This window comes from Corvus hawaiiensis, chromosome 3, assembly GCF_020740725.1.
Source record: "Corvus hawaiiensis isolate bCorHaw1 chromosome 3, bCorHaw1.pri.cur, whole genome shotgun sequence".
NCBI lineage: Eukaryota > Metazoa > Chordata > Aves > Passeriformes > Corvidae > Corvus > Corvus hawaiiensis.
The window spans coordinates 102,440,463-102,461,917 of NC_063215.1; the positions used below are offsets into that span (position 1 = coordinate 102,440,463).

Sequence of the window (21,455 nt, forward strand, 5' to 3'; positions counted from 1 at the left end):
CACATTGGGTTTTGAACACTTTACCGTAGAAATTGGAGCATGTCCATCCAGAGCTTTACAGAGCACTGTACGGGCTGGATATCGAGACATGAGTGTCCATGAAGTTCCCACTGAGGAGTGCTTGCCCTTGGATATACTGATGCCCTGGTCTGGTGGGGACAGCTTTGTAGCCTCAGGGCCGTGGACCAGCACCAGCTCAGGCTTCACCGTTTTGTTTGTCTGTCAGAGGTGTGGACACTGTCTGGAAGAGACACTCTGGCGGCACTGGAAATCAGGGAGACTGGGTCTTTGTTCAAGGCTTTGAAAGACTGCGGTTTTTTCACCCTCTGTGTCAGGCTGCCAGGAGCCGGCCTTGGTTCTAGGTGTGGATTCATCTCTTCAGTGTCCTCCAGGCTGAGTGCACACAGGGGTGGTTATCAGCTAAAATAGGCAATGAGGCAAAGGGTGCCTCAGAAGTTCCTGCTTGCGTCTCCTTGAAGATTTCCTGCATTCCAGAGAAAGCTTGTTAACCTCTGCTTTGGTGGGGTGGCAGACTGCTGTTTTTATTAGCCTGACTAGCTAGCTAGAGTGCATCTTTACAATGTCCACTGTATAAAGGAGTTTATAGATTCCTGTAAAATACCACATGCTGCTATCCTACTTTTATGAATAGCTTTGGGCTTCAGCCTATGTTGCATAGCAACACTCAGGGTTTTGTTAATCTGAACTCAAGTGATTCAGATTGTCTCTCAATCCTAGAAGCCCAAAAGTCCCAGAACCCTTGAGGTGAAAGATTATTGAAATAAGATGCCAACTGCTTTTCTAAAAATAGCCCAGAGATGGAAAAAGATGCACCCAGACTACGTGGAGGTCGAAATTTCACCTTCAACATCAAGTATAGCAGCAGTGGAGGAGTTTCCATGGGTTTGAGTTCCTCCTACTGGAAGGTCTTTTTCCAACATCAGTATCGTATTTCAGCAGCTGCCTAATAGAAGCTACTGCCCATGCTTCCTCTGTCAGCTAGCCTAAGAGCATGCTTCCAAGCTATGCTTAGCTTGTGTGGTCATCTGAATGGTCTTCACCCTTGTTGATCTTATTGAAGAAGTGGTGGTGGAAAATACTTCCCAGAAAGAAAACGGTGTCAAACCAATCACTAATCATTCCCTGCTATCTCAATGCTGAAATAGCAATACTCACTGAGAGGCTACTTCTGCCAGATAAAGGATAATCAGCTAAAACATCTGTGTGCCTTGGAAGATTACCCTTGAGTGAAGGAGATGGGAAAATCAAAAAGTATACACAAAGGCAGAAAATATTTTGGCTGTGATTTTGTATCTTTTCAATGCTTCAATAGGATGAAAAAGAGGCTGAAATACTTAATTTCTTTTTTGCCTCTTTGACAATAAGACCAGTTTTCCTCAGGGTAACCAGCCCCCTGAGCTGGTAGACAGGAGTGGAAAGAAAATAGACCCTCTGTAATCCAGGAGAAAGTAATTCGTGACATACTGTGCCACCTAGAAACTCACAAGTCTATGGCACCAGATGTGATTCACCCAAAGGCACTGAGGGAGCTGCTGGAAGGGCTCACCAAGCCTCTCCCTATCATTTCCCATCAGTCCTGGTTAACCAGGGAAGTTCCAGACAGCTGGAGGTTGGATGATGTGACACCCATCCACAAGAAGGTCTGGAAGGAGGATCCAGGGAACTACAGGCCTGTCAGCCTGACCTCCGTGCCAGGGAAGGTCATGGAACAGATTATCCTGAGTGTGATCACAAATGCTCACAGTGTGAGCACATTCAGGGTAACTAAGGGATCAGGCCTAGTCAGCAGAGATTTAGGAAAGGCAGGTCCTGCCTGACCAGCCTGATCCTTTATGACCAGGTGACCCACCTAATGGATGAGGGAAAGCCTGTGCATATAGTCTGCGTGGACTTCAGTACAGTCTTTAATGCTGTCTCCCACAGCATTCTTCTGGAAAAGCCATCAGACCACGCCTTGGACGGGTGCACTCTTGTCTGGGTTAAGAACTGGCTGAATGGCTGGACCCAGACAGTGGTGGTGAATGGTGCCACATCCAGGAGGTGTCCAGTCACTAGTGGTGTCCCCCAGGGCTCAGTATTGGGGCCAGTCCTGTTCAATATCTTTATTGATGACCTGGATGAGGGGATCAAGGGCACCCTCGATCACAGATGGCACCAAGCTGGGTGGGAGTGTTGATCTGCTGGAGGGCAGAGGGATCTGGACAGGCAGGATAGATGGGCCAAGACCAACAGTATGAGGTTCAACAAGACCAAATGCTGAGTCCTGCTCTTAGACCACAACAACCCCCTGCAGTGCCACAAGCTGGGCAGAGTGGCTGGAAAACTGCCCAGCAGAAAGGACCTGGGGCTGCTGGTTGGCAGCGCTGAGCATGAGCCAGCTGTGCCCAGGTGGCCAAGAAAGCCAGTGGCATCCTGGCCTGGATCAGCAAGAGTGTGGCCAGCAGGACCAGGGCAGTGATTGTCCCCCTGTACTCAACACTGGTGAGGCCACACCTTGAATGCTGTATCCAGTTCTGGGCCCCTCACTACAAGAAAGACCTGGAGGGGCTGAAGAGACTCCAGAGAAGGGGAGTGGAGCTGGGGAAGGGTCTGGAGAGGGAGTCCAAAAGCAGGAGAGAATATTCTTTTAAACACTGCAGTCTTAGAAACAAAGCCCTAGGAAATAAACATCCTTTACAACTGTCAAACTCAGAGCAAATGTTCATTTTCTCATTGCCAAAAGCATTCCTTAATCTGAGAAAGTGAGAGAGAATGGCTGCTATGATACCTACTCTTTGAACAATCTATTTGCAAGAATAGATATGAATGTCACATTAAAAAAAAAAAAAAAGTGGTTGGCTATTGAGGTGACATAATCAAAAGGGCTGAAATAACAAGCACTGAATCTAACCCAACAGGTTAAGGGGTATAAATTAGTGGCACGTTTTCTCGACAAAGTACTCAGCTACAAAATTCATGCATCCCCTCATTTTTTTGCCAGGCCAACTTGTCTTTGAAGCTTAAAATACTTTTTGCCATGTAAAACAGAGCAAAAAGATAGGAGATTCCACAAGGAAGCTGCAATTAGAATAAAATAATGATGCAGACCTTTGAAAGAAATCTGTGGGAAGACATAATGATTCTGGAAGGACAAGTGTGAAACTTTGCAGGGATGTTTCAGGTTCAGTGGCTAATGCTGACTGTCATATTTGCTTGCCCTTAAGCTACTAAACATGGTTAACCAAGCCTCTGCAGCAAATTCTATCAGCTAGATAAGATGTGCAGCACTTAATGTACGCTACGTTAGCTGATTGTGGATGTCGCCGCAGAAGAATGTGAGGCCAACTCATTTTTTTGTTACAAACTCTGATTGGGACAATTCCATCTCAGCATGAAGAGATTATCACTGCACCACTGATTGGTTAACCTGTGTTCCCGTTATTCAGGTTTCTGTGTGCAATAAAAGATCTGTCCGATACATATTGAAAAACCAGTGGAAGAATTCCTACTGATTTCCATTAGATGGTGTGGTAATATTGGGCCCAGTCTTTTACTGAATTGCTTTAGCACTTGGTCATCAGCACTGAAGTGTCAGCTAGCAGAAGCCAAGGAGTCATGGCAACCATTTTCTCACGTGACTCATGAATGAATTTTTACAATAGAATTAGAGCATTTTATGTTTACAGTACAATGAGAGAAAAAGCCAAGTTCTTAGACAATTTATACCCCTTTAATTGCCTTCTGTCACAGCAAGTTGTCATTGTTTTTAATTTAGTAGACGTCCGCAGACTGGCAAGATGTGCTGTTTCATCCTTGCTGGAAATGTTGGTATGGTTCTTTTTGAAATTTCAATATGAAACATCAAAGAGGTGGAAGGAGAGCAGGGGTTTCAAGCACCCTGACATCCAGTACTGTATCTTATGTTTCCCTAACTCTCTCTGCAAGGTGAGCAGTTAAGACAAGCCAATGATCTGCAGCCCACCTAATTTGTTTTTCCATCATTTTCTTAAGTTGTCTTATGTGCAATAATCATTACAGTGTAAGTGACACTGCTGGGAAAATCAATTCTTCCTCACTGAATAGAAAATAAATTACACTACACTTGAATCATAATTGGTATTTTGTTTGTTTTGTTGGACTTGAAGTTAACCATTGAATACTTTGCCCAGGAAAGTTCTGTGTATTCTGGCAAAGGCACTGCTTGATATAAACATTAAGGAAACTACTTCTGATCGAAATGTAGTAAAAAATGCGTATGGATCTACACTGAATTTTCTGTCAGATGTTCAATATTATGTCCTTGAAGACTATAAAGTCTCTGAATATTTATTAGCAAGATGGAAGTCTGTTCCAGATAGGCTTTGAACCATGCTCACCACTGGAGCATGTGAATGACTTTCAGTAGTACATCTGTCATATATTCTATTATTACAAGATTACTATTCCTCTTCTGCTGTTTATCTATAATTCAACCACAACAATGAAAAAGACTCTCATGTGCTCTACGTGAGCACAAAGCCCACATAACTGATGCCAGCTTTTCAACCTGAGGATGAATGGGAGTTAGCAGAGGTTATCAGCACCTTGTGTTGTTCTCACACCTCTAGGGTGTTGTCCCATAGTGTGCCAAAAACCTCTTCAGTTTTACTGTATTTGATAAAATAAAGGTGGGACTGGTAGTTTGTACTTGCCTTAAATTTAACAAAAAGTTTTATTGGAGGGAGGAAAAAAACTAGCTGAGAGGGTGTTTAAGTGCTTTAATTTTCTATGTAGCACTTGTTCTTCAGAGCTGGTGCTCGGGGTGTTTAGGATATAACCCCTGTGATGAAATGGGAGCTCCTCAGTGACCTGGCCCCCTGTTAGTAAGACACTGCAGCTTCCCTGAAGCAAAGTCCCTTGGGGAAAAAAGAATCCAACAAAACAAACACAAAGCCTAAAGGGGTAAACAAGGTGCCTGTGTGCACCTATCCCATCCCATTGCCCAAAGCCTGATTGAAGTTAATGACACCTCCCTTGTTCCCCTCCCGTGGATAGTCCTTGGCTGAGCACTGGGGTTAGAGAGAACTTCTGAGTGTTCTCCAACACCCTTTCCTAACCTCCTGTGTGGAAAGACACTTTTCCAGCGATCTGACCAAGAATCTCTCCATCTGAGCATTAAGTCCCATATATAATGCAGGATGCTTGGTGCTTGTTTATCTATTTAGTTCTGTCTTTCCTGTAAATTCCTGCATTAACCTTCAGGGAAAAAAAAGGATTATTTTGGGGTTCTATTTATTATTTTGGAGTGTTTTTTTTTCCTTCTAGGGAAAAGAAAAGGGAGTATGTGTTTGTGTTTGGATAACCAGGAGTATTTTTGGTATCCAGCTCTGTGTGCAGCTGTTCTGGGAGAGATACTGAAAAGCTGCAAGTGGATTCTTTTGCCATCTTATCACATTCAGACAAGAGAAGACACCCCTTGGCTTATAACGTTAAGCTGCAGCCTTGATCGAATTGATCTGTGCTTTTGTTCTTCTTCATAATTTGAGCTATTGATTCTATTTATTAAAACTAATTTAAAAAACACAAGCCCTGAGTGCTCTGCTGTTCCAGATCAGGCTGCTCCGGGCAGTCTGATCTGAAGCTAATCCATTCACTGCTGATTTATTTTCACTCTGTTTTCAAGCAGAGTTCTGTTCTGTGTTTCATTTTTTTTTGTCCTCTGCTTCTCTCTGAGAAAAAAGGCATTTTGTTTCACACCTCCAGTGCAAGCAGGGGGGTTTAGATTCCTTTTTCTGATATATGAAGTGAACTCAGGAAAGTTTACCTGGCTCTTTTTCATGCAGGTTTTGTTCAGAAGGTAGCCCACTGTGTATTGTTCTCTGTTGTCTTAAAACAAAGCACTACCCTTATGCTAGAAAAAAAAGTATTTGCTTAAATGCACTCATCTTGCCATCTTGGAGTTCATGGGACTCACCATGTTCCTAAACTAAGGGCCAGCAGAGGACATCTTTTCCCTGTACTTCCCGGGAAGCACAGGTTTGTCTAAGGTCTGGCTGATAGTTCCTAAAAATAAATAGCTTTATTCAGCCTTCGAGAAATTGAATGAAGCCCTTATTATTACAAATAGATTAAAAGAAGAGCCTTAAGGAGATAGACACTTTTCAGCACCAAGCTGGCTTTGAGTTTCTAGGCAAAGATCAGGATTTAGTGATTTTGTGGTATTTTATTTATTGTCGATGCATTTTGTTAGTGATACTATTGGACCTTCTTTTCCCCAGTTTACCACAATTATTTAAATATTGAACCTCCAAATTCTTCAGCTGGTTCAAAGCTCTCTGAGTGTCCTGCTTGTGCAGGGACTGCACATTTTTCCTACTGCATCTTTCAGTGTTTGCTGCTGTAAGGTATTCTTTCCACAGTAAAAAAAAAACCTCATAGTCAGTTCCTAATTTATCCTGAGGTCTACTTGGTCATTCTCACAGTCTAAAGCCTGCAATTTCTTTTGCAGTATGCCAGAACTATCAGCTGGAATCAATCAGGCAAAACATAAGCCTTGATATTGTCATGAAGCAAACAGGAACAAGGTAATATAGAGTAATATCCTCTGAAGCCTTGGTCTGGTTTTGAAAACACGGCGCTTCACTTCAGAATCAATATGGGCACAGAAAGATGAAGTCAGTGTTGCTGAATATTTCTTTGTAGGTTAGAAATGCCCTATGAAGTGCATTAGGAAGGCATCTTTGTTTTGACTTGAGAGCCACAGGTAGATTATTGATGGGATAATTTAAGCAAAACCACAGTTGTTCAGGTACAGCAAGAAAGAAACTCCCCACAGCTTGTTTACCATGTGATCTTGCCCCAAACCGTCACAGAGATATTGTATAGCCCAGAAAGCGTCTTCTGCAAGGGGTCAGCAACCCAAATTTGACCCATCAGCTCCAGCTAAGACCATGCTATTCCCAGTTTCCACTTCCTTGCCCCCAGGTCTCCAGGCAGGGTTACCGCCCAGCAAAGGCAGATCATGGTAAGTTTTTCCTTCTGTAGGAAGGGCCCCCTCCTTTGCCTGCTCTGTCCCTGCAATATCAGCTATGGCTGTGACTTAAGTACCCTGTGCACAACAGGGATTCTTAGGAGCTGCTAAGGGTAGCTTAAGAATTGGGTACATTTTTAAGATACATTATCACAATACTTCTCCTCCAAATAATTCCAGCCCAGGGGGTTGCCTGGAATTTGCATTGGAATCAGTCCTTGCCCACCCTCTCCAGGACTTCTGTGGACCTCTAGCATCCCTTTAAGCTTTCCATGCCAAACAGTCCCAGCCAAATTGGTCATTCCTCTTACAAAAGCCATATCATGTCTTTGGTCAGCATTAGTGCCCTCCTCTTTACTTTTCCCAGTACTCAAATACCCTTTTTGAGATGGAAGGGGTCAGAACTGCACCCTCTGTTTTTACAGTAGAGAAGGGAGAGGAAGGTTTTGGAAAACGAGTGCAGCAAACAAGTGACACAAAACCCTTAAGCCTTTAGAATATTAAGAGGCTCAATTTGCCTTCTAGTCCGCCTCCCAAAAAGGGCCTGGGAGAAGAGTAAGGGACAACCTGAGACTTTGCAGTGGCAGTTCAACATGCCTGATTTTAGAAAGATTATCAAAATGACCTAGGAAAAAAGTTTGTGGTGAGCTGAAACATTCTTTTAATACTTTCATTATTAAAGAATGCTGAAGTGTTCTTGTCACATTTATTTTTGGTAGTGTCTTGTGGAGCCAATTGCACGCAATGTAACAGGAGTCTGAATGACGTGCTGAAAACACTAAATTGTATCAGTGCCACATCCACATGCCTTTTTTTACCCAGTCTTATGCAAGGAGATGCATATCACAGTCATTTAGAGACAGTCAACTGAAGAAAGATGATGGAAGGGTGTGTAGGAAGGGGGCAGAAGTCTCATCCACTGAGGTTGGATGTTGCAAAGAATATATTTTCCCAGGCATAACTGCTAAGCTCTTTCTTAGAGGTCTTCCAGCTGTGCCATGAGCAGGTCAAGTTTCTCCCATCTGTATTTCACTCTTCTATCACCCTTTTTAGGAGGACCATGTATGTTTATTATTTTTAAGTGCTCCACAGAGGGTTCAGGTTTGAGAAGCACTCTAAAGGTGAGAGCACGAAGCACGTCTTTATTCTGAACACAACCTAGCATTTCAGTTGCCAGTGTGGTCAAGGTGGCCTCTTTCTGAAACAGTAATACTCACTTTCAAATGCAGTAAAGATCCATGCTTGACACCAGTGCAGGCTCTATCCTGTGTATTACTGAGAAGAGATCTTTCAGTCTTAAAGGAAATAGTACAGTTAGTATTTTTAAGGATAGTGCTATGCTAGTCAGGAGCATCATTTTAATATGTGAAAATAAATCCATGGCTAATGGAAGGTAGATAGATACATTCAGCTTTTTGCAGTGGCAAGGTAATTCTTCCTAAAACAATAGGAAAATGTAATTATTTATTTGGTTTTGTACAAGGAGAAGTAGGGAGAATTCCTTGCTTTTTCATTCCCTATCAAATTGGTGATGTCTGTGGGGAAGAGACCTCAATAACAGAGAAGGACTGTGAGGGAGAAGAGATACTCTCAGGAGAGTGCAGGACAATATTGGAAGAGTCCAGGCACCTGCAATTGATATCCCTGTGATTGTTTCCCTCAGCAATGTCCAAGAGATGAGCTGAGAAGAATTCTTGATGTGGGAGCTCTGTGACTAGGAAGAGGACCAGTGATATGGGAATGTGTGGTGAGCAGGGGCAGTGAACAGGAATGTTTACAGGACTTGAATAAAATGTGCAAAGTGCCTTAAAGTGTGAGGACTCTGAGCTCTTTTACATTTACAGGAACCTGTTGCTCACGTTAATCTCATGGGTACTTCCATTCTCAATGTGCTTTGTGGTTCACCCCCTTGCACATGCAGCAGCAATTCCAGAAGCCAGCTTTTGTTCCCCTGAAAGAGTCAGCAGAGGAAGGCATGACCAGAGATTTCCTTTTTTGCATGTTGCTGGAGTGACTGAAGTTGGGGATTTTTCCCCTTTGTCACTCTTAGTGTTACTTCAAAACGTGAGTATTTAAAATTTAAATGTGTACTTCAGTATGTAAAAAGAAGTGAATTCTCCACTTGCCACCATGGGGGAGAAGCAGGAATGTGTGGCACATTTCTGTATTTCAGGACAGCTGTGTTAGCACAAGTCTAGCCGGTGCCCTGGGACGAGCAGCATAGGTGCTGTTTGCCTCTGGGACCCCTCCTTCCAGAGAGGCTGTTTTCCAAGAATTCCAGCTGAATTAGTTGTGTTTGACACTCTCGCTGCTCTTTGGAAAATACAGCACGTATTAGATAGCAGAGAGAATATTTACTTTTGCTAAGCTTGTATTCAGATACAGAGGAAAGAGGAGTACAATCAAGTCTCTAAATGCTGTTTCTTAAATAGTTTCTGACTGCTCTGGCATTGGGAGTATCTGATATCTCATTACAACTTCAAACAAGCCTTTGCATGTATCCAAATTAATCCAAATATTTGTTGGGGACTCTGTTACTTATTAGACTGTGTGCAAATTAGGGAATGTAACAGTGAGTGTCTTTCTTTTTATTTTGTTAATATTCTGGGATATTTCAGCTGTGTCTCATTAAGCAGGATAGGTATAGTGCCTATGATGATATGGATGAGAAAGGAGATAAAAAGCACTCTAGCTGTTTCTAATGAATTTGTCAAGATAAAGTGACACAGATGAGTTATTTGGTGTTTTGCTATCCAGTGATGGTTCAGCAAGAAGTTTTGCAGAAAAGCTTACTTTTTCTCTTACCTTTCCTAAGGCATCCAACACAGAACTTAAGGGATTTTGTCCCTAGAGAATTTGTCTCAGTCAATAAAAATAGCACCATGCCAACATGGAAAGTCCCAAAGTCTTAGAGTTTGAAACACTACACACAAAGGACACTTATCACCTTTCTTGTACGACCTCAGACGATGAACAAACCACTGTTCTCTCCCTGCTGATCTTTTATGACACATTCTTGGGACAGGAAAAGAGTCTAAGTGACTGGCCGTGTGTGAGCAGGATGGCTATTCCTGCACTGAATCAAAAGCGGGGGAAGAAAGTTTTGAAGACAATACCTAAAAAAGCCTCCCATCTGGTTAGACTGTGGACATTTTCCAGAACCCTATTTGCCTTGACAAGTTGCCTGTGGGAAAGAACACAAAGTAAAACATTCTTTTTGCAAGAACAAAATACCCAGTACTTGTACAATGCTCCTTTTGTTAGGAAAATATGCAGAGATATTAATATAAATAGATGTAACGCCAAGAGTGTGCTCAGAGTGAATGAATTTTTAATGGCTCCTCCTCACCATAAAGATGGTTCCAGATATCAAGGTCAGATTTTAAGGAAGTTGTACATTCATCACATGCTGTACATTTCTCAAAGGCCCCTGTGAGTAAGCTGTGAGTAACGAGGACATGCTCTTCTAAAAGTAGCATAGTATCTTACAGGATAATCAATACTAATAAAAGTATAGCTATTTGTAAAAATAAAGCAATCACTATTTCCTGGCTCTCTGTAACCAAGATGGGATAACTTCTTTCACTTGTGTTATTTATCTTGCACAGAACACTTTTCACAGCATGCCTTTGACATTAATAGAAGCAATATTAACTGTGCTTTCAAGCTTACTGCTGGCCTTTTTTGTGGGTAACTCATTCCAAGCAGTTAAACTCTTCCCAGGTGCGAACATGATAACTGTGATTCTGCTCAGAGGCCTAAAGAGGACTTGTTTGTTGCCATTTGTGCTCTGCAGCAAACCCCTTGTCTCTGTGCATGCATACTGTAGAGGAATCCAGAGCTCCAGCTTTGCTTTGCTAGAGCTCTGGGTAAGCTTAAAGAAGGGAGGAGATCCTTCCTGCCAAGAGAGCATTGCTTTGCCTGCTTCACCTAATGTCATTTGTGTTTGTGACGTATCTTGTGCGCTACTGCTACTTGCACATAAATCTGCAACAAAATTGTTTGTCAGGGACTTTACAAAATGCCTTAACACACACAGGCAGCTGGTCTGACTAGTCACTACTCTAGTGACTATTGACCTCTCCAGCTTTGCCTCAGTGTAAGGTCAACCCAACCTAAATACACTGAAATAACTTCAATAAGTGTAGACCATTAAATATCTCAGAACAGGTAAAAGTCTGTTTCCTGACTGGGAGCTTTGCCATCTTCTATTTTTTTCTGTTCTTCCATATCCAGATTCCTCCCACCCTATTCGAATAGAGCTATTTAAAAGCATCTTGGAGCTTTATTTTTAGCTGGCTGCACGTGTGACCTCAGAAGGAAGCTATCTGCTGCACCATGGGGAGATGTAGCAGTGCTACTGAGGACAGCGTGTGCTTTGTCCAGGAGTGAAAAGGGTATCAGTGCTGAGACTAAACATGCCATGGCTTTGGAAAACTAAGTCAGGGAGGAGGGAGAGTAAGTTTTACAAGCCCTTTGCTTGACCACTTTTACAGTCTTTTAGATGCTCGGTTGTTTTTTTATTCTCACAACAGTTTTCTGTCCTTCCTCATCTCTCCTTATCAGCTGCTAGCTGCCTAGGGGCACTGTGTGCGATTAATTAGCTGACCTAAGCAAGGTCCCCAGGGAAAAACAAATCCCACAGCAAATGTGCTGTGTGCCTGTGGGAGCAGCATCACAGCTCTACTGGGGAAACAGGCATGTTGTTATCCATGCTATGGTGTTGTGGGCACTCTGCAAGTGCAATGCCAACAGGACATTGGGGGTGCGATCTTGAAATGTTTCCCTGCAGCTTTTTGTGGCTGGGGGGCATTATTATATTGGGTAAGTGTTAACTAAATTTAGAATAGGAATGCAATCAGTACTGTTAATTATCCTTTTAATCTAATTCCAAAAAGAAAAGGAAATTGATTTTTATGGGAGGCCACTGATAAATATTAAGAAGTGATTCTTCATCAGCTGCTGCGCTTACTGCGTTTTAGATTCAGACCTGCAAAGCAGACAGACATCACTAATAACTTTATCATCACAGTGCTAATTGTATTTACTTTGTCTGTACAATACCTTAATAGCTCACAAACCAAAATATTTTCTTTCTCATAGGTTCCCTTTACATCACTCCCAGACCTGAAGAGATTCCCAAGTAGCAAGAAAGGGAGGACACGTTCCCTCCCAGATTAACCCTACATTTTTCAGTCAGATAAAAGAACGGTTTTCCCTTGTGTTGCTGAGCATGATGTTCTTATAGGATATGGAATATCATATAACCCTGGTTATCATATCATAACCCTGGTTAGTTTGGGTCACCTGCCCAATGCCCACACCCCAGATCCCTGGCTCTTCATTGCAGGGGGCAAAGTGAGAAACAGGCGGCCTCGATTCTGTACATGGGTCAGCAAAAGCTGCAAGATCAGTGTGTTACTAGTTTGGGCCAAAGTCTAAACCACAGCACCATATGAGCTGTCATGAAGAAAATTAACTCTCTCCTAGTCACACCCAGTCCAGCCTGAAAGACAGGGGGGATCTCTATTTTCTGTCTTCTTCATTCTGCATTCTTCAAATGCGCATTGCCTAGATTTTCCTTGGAATACTGACCTTTACCAGCTTTTATCATCCTACAACAGGAATAAACCAGCTGCATGGCCTAGATAACTCCTTTCTCAAGCATTTAAAAGGGATGAGCAGCTGACTTAAGCACATTAGGTGGATGCAGCGATCAGACGCTTCAATCCAGATTGTGCATGTTAGCAAGGGATTACGGTCTTTCTCTCAGAAATCCATTTACATGTGTGGGAAGTTGGGCCTCTCAGACTCTCAAACCTGTGGATCATGTTTCAGTTGAACAAATGAATTGCAAAGCTCTTCCTCCATTATTCAAGTGTGCCTGTGCTATCAGGGTCCACTCTTTGAAATGAATCTGTAGTTAGATGAATAGTCATTATTAGAAAAAGACTCTGCTTGGCTTTGGTTTTCTCTTAAGATAATGCCATATCTCTCTGAAAAGACGAGCCAGCAGGATGGTGGGAGATGGTTTTTTTGTTGCTGCCTGTGCCATTCCTCATGATCCTGCTTTACTCAGCTTTATGAAGTCCCTGCTTCAGGATCCCACGGAATCGAGGTGACTAATACAAATCTTTCCCCATTCTTAAATTAAAGTCTCATGAGTGTTGAAAATAGCTTAGCAGCATGATATGAGTGCTCTCTAAAGACTTTAAATCCAAAAAGCAAATAAACCCAAGCTTTTTGAATTTAGATTGATGGTTTTTGAAGCCTAGTATTTTAGCATCCAATTTGTGAGTCTTGTACTCCTCTCTGCATGCTGTTAGGAAAGGGACAACACAGCTTTGTCTGAAAGCACCTACAACCTACTTAATAGATTCCAGAGATTTTCCACTTAGGCAACTGATTAGGAAAAACACTTTAGTGTTCACAAATATCTACGTATGCCCCTTCCCAGTGAGATGCTCACTAGATCCAGACCCTAGTCACAGTGAAGTCATATGACAGTGTGAACCCATTTCAGTGAGCTGGAGGCTTACAAATGTTCTTCATAAATTTAAATTAAATCGCGTTTAGCTCTAAGGAATCTCGTGATTCATTCTAGTGAGAATTAGGGCAGAAGTTTCAGGCCAAAGTGACACAGATCAATTGATTTACACCATCTGGGATGTGGTCTGCAGTATCTGTCTCCCATTACTGCATTAAAAGAAAAATAGTCCTTCACTGTTGTATTGACTAATCAAGCAAAAACAGGGGGGGAAAAAACCCACCAGGGTGCAGGATCTTGTTGATTTGTGCATTTAATCAAGAGCACATTAAATAGGTCATAGAATCATTTTGTCTTCCCCTCATGTAAAGCAAAAATTCATTTGTTGCTTGTGCTGGAACCTCCAGCACATCTCCAAAGCAAGAAGCAAAAACAAAGGAACAACAAAGAAACAATCAAAAAGAATTACAGAGAGTAAATTAAATTTCACTGTAAATCTTTTTTTGACAAAATGCACATTGCTGCAGAGGATTAGAAGGTGATAGCATCAGTCTATTAGCTCAGAGATTAAAGTAAAAATGTTCTTCAAAATCCTATCACATTTATTTCTTTGGAACCAAAGCTGGTGATTTAGCATTATGGTCACTGAATATTTTTGGCTTTTTATTTTATTTTCCTTTGGTCTTTAAGTTGTAAAGTTTATAGTGTCTGCTTGATATAGTTCATTTTAACGTCAAGAATTTGCAATTTACATGAGGCAGGGAAGATAATTCTACAATGCACACACTTTTCTGATTAACTGTGTGTGACTTAAGTAGATCTGAGAAATGAGTTTCAAAGAGTGTTTTGAAAGACCTAAATTCAGCCAGGCTTTATGATGCAGACCTTTTTTTTTTTTTTTTTTTTTTAAAGCAGTCTGATTTCTGATAATCAGTGCAGTTCTTTGTTGTGGAAGGTTATTAGGTTATTGCCAGTGGCAAGGGGAGGCCTTTGCCAAGGAAGGGGGCTGGGAGGAGGGGACACCAAAGCAATGTGGGAGCAAGTTCTGGCGGAAAATTTATGCCAAAGAGCACCTTAATAATCGTTCAAGAAAAACTTGTGGAACCAGGGTCTGAGAATTCATTTGATGAATATGTAAAACACACCATTCTGCACATAAATGGCTTACTTCCCAAACACAGTGTAGTTACATTGGTTTCACTTCACAGGTTTCCCTTGCACTTTTTTTCAGAGACAATTAGGAGAAATGACCTGTATAGGTCCACTTTTTTCATCTTCTAATTTAACAAGTCTTTTTAATCACCCATACCTTGAGCACCAGATATTTGAATAATGACATCCAGTCCTCCATCCTTTCATGATGAGGTCGATCTCCTTTCTGTCACTGGAATCGTGTGGGGCTGGATGAAAGAACATTAATTTTTCTGGAGATTTTTTCCCTTCATGTCTTATACTCTGCCTGTCTGAACTACTTCAGCTGAAGAAGACTCTATTTTAAGAAAAGATCAATAAATCTCTTCGTAACTGGAAATGTTAGAGGGTTATTCAAGAACATTTTAGCAGTGCCTGCTAATTTCTGTTCTTTGTGTCATGTCCTCTATAGGCTTTGAGATTAATTTGGCACTGTGATATTTCTCTTATACTGGACACAGCCATACAGAAACAAGATGTATTTTTATTTTTTGTTCTTCATAGTGATATCAAGTGCAAGTCATCTGTGTCAGTGGCTTCATATCAAATGAGACCCCAGTCTTTTAAATAACCAGGTTGAGATGTCTCTGTATAAATAAACAGGTCTATATGAGATAGTTCTGCCCTAGTCCTGACTGGTCTAGCTTCAAGCAGAAACACTTTTTTAGTAGCTTCATAATAGAGGAGTTTACTCACACTCATTCATGAGATAAACAAAAATGATATAATAAAGAGACATATAAAACAATTAAAAGTGAAAAATGGAAAAAAGCTGTGGGAATTTTGCATGCTCAGTCCAGAGAAATATAGAGAGTGTGGTTGTAAAACTGGAGCAGACAGCTTCAGTTCCTACCAATAAACTCCTCAGCAATCTCTTTCAACAGATATTTAAGTCAGGATTTAGAAACTTCTCCTGGATATCAGGGCATGTATTGAAGCTATGTATTGACTTGAATCTATCCTTTTACATGGTGAGTAACAACAATAGTTAATATTGCCATTTTTCTATTCCCAGCTGTTCACACAATGCAGGATAACCATGTGATTACCTGGGGCTTGTTACCTTTTCCCATGCTTCCTGCTCTGTCATTTGTTAAGTTTTTGGTGGTTCCAACACTGGAGTCCTTTCTAGGACTTTCTCATGCCTTGTGTTGGGCATCTGGCTCTAGGTTTTCAATTCCACACCATTCACTGAATGTTTAGGCCTTTCAGTGCTTTCCTTGCTGTTACCTAAGTGCCAACATAAATTTTTAGGACCAAATGCTGCATCTCGCTCTTAAGTACACATTTTTTAAAGGAAGCTTTTGTTTACTTGCTTCTCTTGACATGAAACATGCTTTAGCAAAGGTGGGCTGTATTCATTTATTTGGCCCTAAAATAGTGCCAGAAACAAAACCAAGGAAATGCTTTCCATTTATTTTCTCCATGTACCTCAGAAAGAATGGGTACTGCACAGCCAGTATCTCAAGTTAAGCACACATTGATTCTTGGAGACTAATTGGTGAGATTTATTGACAGTAGAGAATTTGGCTAGTTATAATAGATTCCTATTCATTATACAGTTGATAATTCAAGGAGTAGCTCATTCTAATTTTCACTGTTAGTTATGCCTTTAAGTCTGACTTTATACAGCTCACACAGAGATGTTTAAAAACAATTAACCTTAATTTTTTTAAGTGGAATATGAGATTTCAGCTATTAAACTTCAATTCTGTTTTAATTGCTCCAGGGCATTAGACACATGGATCCTGAATTCCGGCACCTTATTAACACAGGACCCAAGGTCTGATTTTTAGTTCTATGCAGATGTGGCTTTTCTCATATCGCTAACCCCATCTATGAATGAAGTTCCCTTCTTTTCATTAGTTTCTGTATCAGACTGTAATTTCTTGTTGTGGTGAAGCATGGCGTAGGCCAGCATTTAATTAAAAATTGCAAATGTCCCTGTGACCTGCGCCTGCAGAGAGAGGATTCATTTTAGCACACTGCCATAAAAAAATGATAGGTGGCTTTTCAGACAAAGCCCTTTTTCTAGGGCCCAGAAATTAGGCGTGCATTTCTACAAAGCAGAGTTTGAGAGAGATTTCAAAGCAGATGAAAGTTAAAGGGTTTCCTGATGGTTCAGCTTTGTAGCACTAAGCCTGCTGGGTGTTCTGCAAGGATCCATTGTGCCCATCCACTCTGAAAGCACAGCCACAGCTTTGCATGCATTACACCAGCCCTGTTTTCAGTCGGGTTTCACAAATTGCCTAATCCAGGTTAGGCCTTTTCTGGAAGCTCTTTTATCCTTCTAACATTTGCATAATGATCTCAATACTGTAATTCTTGTGTGACAGTGTGTTGAAGCTCTTTCTGATTTACATTAATGATAGCATAAAAATAATGAAATACCAAATTGACTTCATCGTCTTTCAGGACTGAGAATACCATAAATTTCAGTGTTTAAAAAGGTGTGGGACCAAGTTCAGTCCTGGCATAATCACAGTAACATCTCTAGAACTAGGTGAGGTGTGCATTGACTTCGTCCTGCTTAAGTAAATATTAACTCATGAGGGGGTAGATTCTAGTAAAGACCTACAATTAAAAAATGGGAACATGTCACATTGGTACTCTGACAGAATAATAGGTTTTCCTCCTAAAACTTTGATTAAAGCATTACAATCTTGCATGAAAATTCTCAGCTAATCATCTGAAATAAAACATAGATGAGGATTGAATGAACACTTTATGTGAATGCTAAGAAAGTCAGTCTCTAGTTTTGAGGTGTTGTGTTAAAATTTTCAGGACTGCACAGCAGGCTCTGTTCCCATTCCTGTTCTCCTGCAGACCTTACAATGAGACAGCTTTTGAGCTGAAAGGTGATCCCAGCCATGCAAAACCAGTTCTGAGATGATGAAAATTTGGAGTGGTCTGGCAGATATGTTCATTGAAAAAAAGACTTACATGGTAATTCAGAAAAAATTCATTCCCATTTCCATGGAAATATAGACTAAGAAACTGAATCACAGGATGTGATCTTTGTATGTAATGCATTCATGTATGTAACTTGGGTGGGGTTTTTTTCTTTGAAAAAGAACAAAACATTTTTAACAACTGTCTCTCAATCCAACCAATATTATCTGATGTCTTGTGATGAGCATGTCATGTTAATATATGCACTTGTTTGTGCTCACTTCTTATCAATGATTAAATGTGTGAAAGAAAACAATTATGCAGATAACGCCTTATTTCTCCAAGGAGTAGTAGAAACCCTATGTATCATTTGCTGAGTGCCATCAGAAGTTTTCTAGTCCTCTTTGTTTATTGTGATTAAAGGAGATGACTCCAGGTTAACAAAAAGGCTTATGTGGTATTTCAAATGGGCTTTCTTCATAAAGCATTTTCTGTGACCTTTAAAAATGATAAAAATGTTGTCCTCGTGCACGTGTGATCGAGTATTCCAAAGTCCCAATTGTGTGGCACATTATGAACTAATTAGAAGAGAGACTGTGAGAAGCCAAAAGGTTATTAAAGTTGCAATGATGGGAGACAGTAGCTGACTCCTTAAACTATCTGTGTATCCTGCATGAGCATGGATGGACCACTTTACAGCCTTGACTAAGCACCTCATCCCCGTCTGGCTCCACAGGGCTACTTCATCCTGTTCTTGAGCATCACTCAAAAGAGCTGTAGAGATGAGAAAGATGCTGTTCCCTCCCAGCAAACAGAGAAGTTGCAATTCTGGATTTCTTCCTGAAGCAAATAAGGAAATGGCAACCACTAATGGATGCTTTTTCCCCTGAGGAGCCCCAGTGCTGTGCTGTAATTTTGGATGTTACAGCTGCATTTAGATGCCAAAGCCTTCAGCCCACAGACCATCCTTGTGCCTGTGAGAAAGGCCTCTCCTGTGCTGGCAAAGTTACTGTGTAGTCCTGTGCTGTGAATAGTAACTAATCACCCCATTTTCTCTATTTTCAGGAGGTTTTTCCTCACCAAGATGAGAGTCATTCCCAAAGGAGCTTTCGCAGGACTTGTTGACCTAGAGAAAATGTACGTATTGTGTCAATATTTACTAGGAAACAACTATTTTACTCCAAGCAGCACTTTCTGATTGCAGCTCCTCTTACAGCCTGTGAGCAAGCCCCTATCGCTGAGCTTCATATAGTTTTCTTTCTGTTTAAAGAAAAAATGGAATGTTTTTTTATTGACACCATGTTCCAGAACAATGTTGTCATAAATACATTTTCATATCAGCAATCGGGCAGTCTTCAGTCAAAGGGCTGGTTGAGCATGGAGTGTCATTGCAGTTAATAAATACACTGCCATAGCAGAAGATCATAGGAAACTGGTTATTTTGAGAGTTTTAGAATGAAGCTGTGGAAAGAGCTCCTGTTGTTAATAGGTCAGCCAATTCTCTTTTGACTAATGAATAAATAGGATTGTTTTGTGCATGTTCAGAGGCAGCTGGCAGGATGTGTGAGAAAAGTTTCTTACAGGTGATAGATCCAAAAGTCTTAGTACACAAAGAGTGTAAGCAGCTCGTTTCTGTGAATTTTAGTGATCAGCCTGGAGATACTATTATGAGCACCTTTGATGAACAGATGTATCTTACATTCATTAGTATGTTATTGTGGAGGTATTGCAGCTCCACCACTAGAAGGGAAAACCCGTAGTAACACGTCTCCTCTTTAACAACAGAAAATCTATGGCTTAGCTGGTGCCAGCACCAGAAATTATAACGCTCACTGTCCAACCTGAACTATTCTGCCTCGTGTATGATTTTTCTGAAATATTTCATGTATGGGCAAATCACAACATTTTGCTTAGAAACAGAACAGCACTTGCACCCTGACAGGAGACGATCACAAACAGGCTGTTCACTCAAGAGGAGTCTGAGTGGGAGTGGGGAAATGTGTTTAAAATGCAGTACCTTTTTCAGTGCTGTGTGTGTAATGGCAAAACTCCAAAGGACATTTCTCTGCATTATTTCTACCCTTCTCCCTTGTACTCTTGCATGAATAAGAGATTTAGCAACAAGGTGGTGAGTTCTGCAGGGTTCATTTTAGCCTAGTCCTTAGGGAAAATCATTGAGCACTTTGGACTGTGAAGTGGGTTGCAAAGTGCATTGTGAACTGCTTCTGTTATCTTTAATTACTCAGAAACCATATGTTAGATGTGTATGAAGACATTGCATAGGATGTCTCTAAGTGGTGATTTATTGTTAACCAAAAAACTTATATATGGAGATGGGCTCAATTTGAAAATACATCCAAGTAGTACATGGAGGAGAAATGGGGACAGTCAGTTTATAGCAAAACATCCTTGAAAATAAAAGTGTGATCAATATGTAAATGAGACCAATCAACATCAACAAAACTGTGGTATTTGCAGATGATATAGCAAACAGATAAAAATTGACATAGCTCACAAATCCTAAACCTAACCCATAAAACATTAATCAGAAATATTCTTGATAATGTAGGGACAAAAAAGGTGGGTAATCAAATAATAGATTTGCATATAAAAACACAGTCTTGGTATGAAAGCCTTTTTACTCTTGCAAGATCATGCACAGGAAGAAAGATTAAGCAAACTGTAGCCTATTTAAGGAAAACAGCTATTAATAATGTGATACCTCAATATGGTAAAATGTGGATGGCCTGATGTATACAAATGAGACACTCGGATGTAGTGTATGTGTGTGCTCCCCTAGAACTGAGTAGACTAAAAATGAAGAGTGACAATATTTCCCAAATGTGTTACTGAAGAAAAACTGTATTCTCTGCAGTCCAGCATGGCTGTACTCATGATTTTTATCACTAGCACATCATTCCTAAGTGTGTTTCTGAGAACAGGGTAGGTGTTAAAGCCCAGAGTTTGGAGAGAAATGATGGAATCATCCAAAGGGGATGAGACAGTTGATGACAAGTTAGAAATGCGATGGTCAGAGGCCATCTTGGGCATAGCAGAATTTGGCCTGTTTAGGACACTGGTTCAGAGAGTCCTTTGGGAAAGGGTCCTTAATAACAAAGAGGTTCAGAAAGGCTGAACATACTTCAAGAAGGAGATCTTAAAGGCACAGAAGTAGTGTCCTTATGTGCTGAAAGATGAGCTGTCGGGGAAGAAGACCAACCTGGCTGAACACAGAGCTTTCACGGGAACCCAGTGAAAAAATAGTTTATGACCTTTGGAAAGGTCAGGCAACTCAGGAAGAATACAAGGATGTCGTTAGGTCATGTAGAGAGAAAATTAGAAAGAGAAAAGCTCCGTTAGAACTCACACTGGCCCCACTGTGAAAGGCAATAAAAAGTGTTTTCATAAATATATTAACTGCAAAAGAAGGGCCAAGGAAAATCTCATTCCTTTAGTGTACCCAGGGGGAAACATTGTCACCAAGGAGGAGGAAAACACTGAGGTACTTAATGCTTTCTTTCAGCCTTTAGCAGAAAGAGTGGTTATCCTCAGAACATCTCCTGAATGGAGGTTGTAGCCAGGTAGGGGTTGGCCTCTTCTCCCAGGCAAATAGGACAAGAGGAAATGGCCTGAGCTGTACCAGGGGAGGCCAAGGTTGAGCCAGGGAGAACTTCTTCACTGAAAGGGTTTTCAAGCATTGGAACGAGCAGCCCATGGAAGTGATGGAGTCGCCATCCCTGAAAGTGTTCAGGAAAGGACTGGATATGACACTTAGTGCTTATGGTTTAGTTGACATGGTGGTGCTTGGTCAAAGGTTGGACTTGATGAATTTGGTGGTGTCAGTGACCCTTGAGGGACCCTTCCAACTCAGAATAT

The 21,455-nt window shown here is 41.1% G+C and overlaps 1 protein-coding gene across 6 annotated transcripts in view; it reads left to right on the plus strand.

The window, feature by feature from the left end:
* FSHR (follicle stimulating hormone receptor) overlaps positions 1-21,455 on the plus strand; it is a 216,194-nt gene that overhangs the window by 141,703 nt on the left and 53,036 nt on the right. For all 6 annotated transcript variants that reach the window (XM_048298952.1, XM_048298947.1, XM_048298953.1 and 3 more), the window contains exon 2: positions 18,645-18,716. In XM_048298952.1, the coding sequence (XP_048154909.1) occupies positions 18,664-18,716 (53 nt within the window). In that variant the 5' untranslated portion in view covers positions 18,645-18,663. The remainder of the gene's footprint in view (positions 1-18,644; positions 18,717-21,455) is intronic.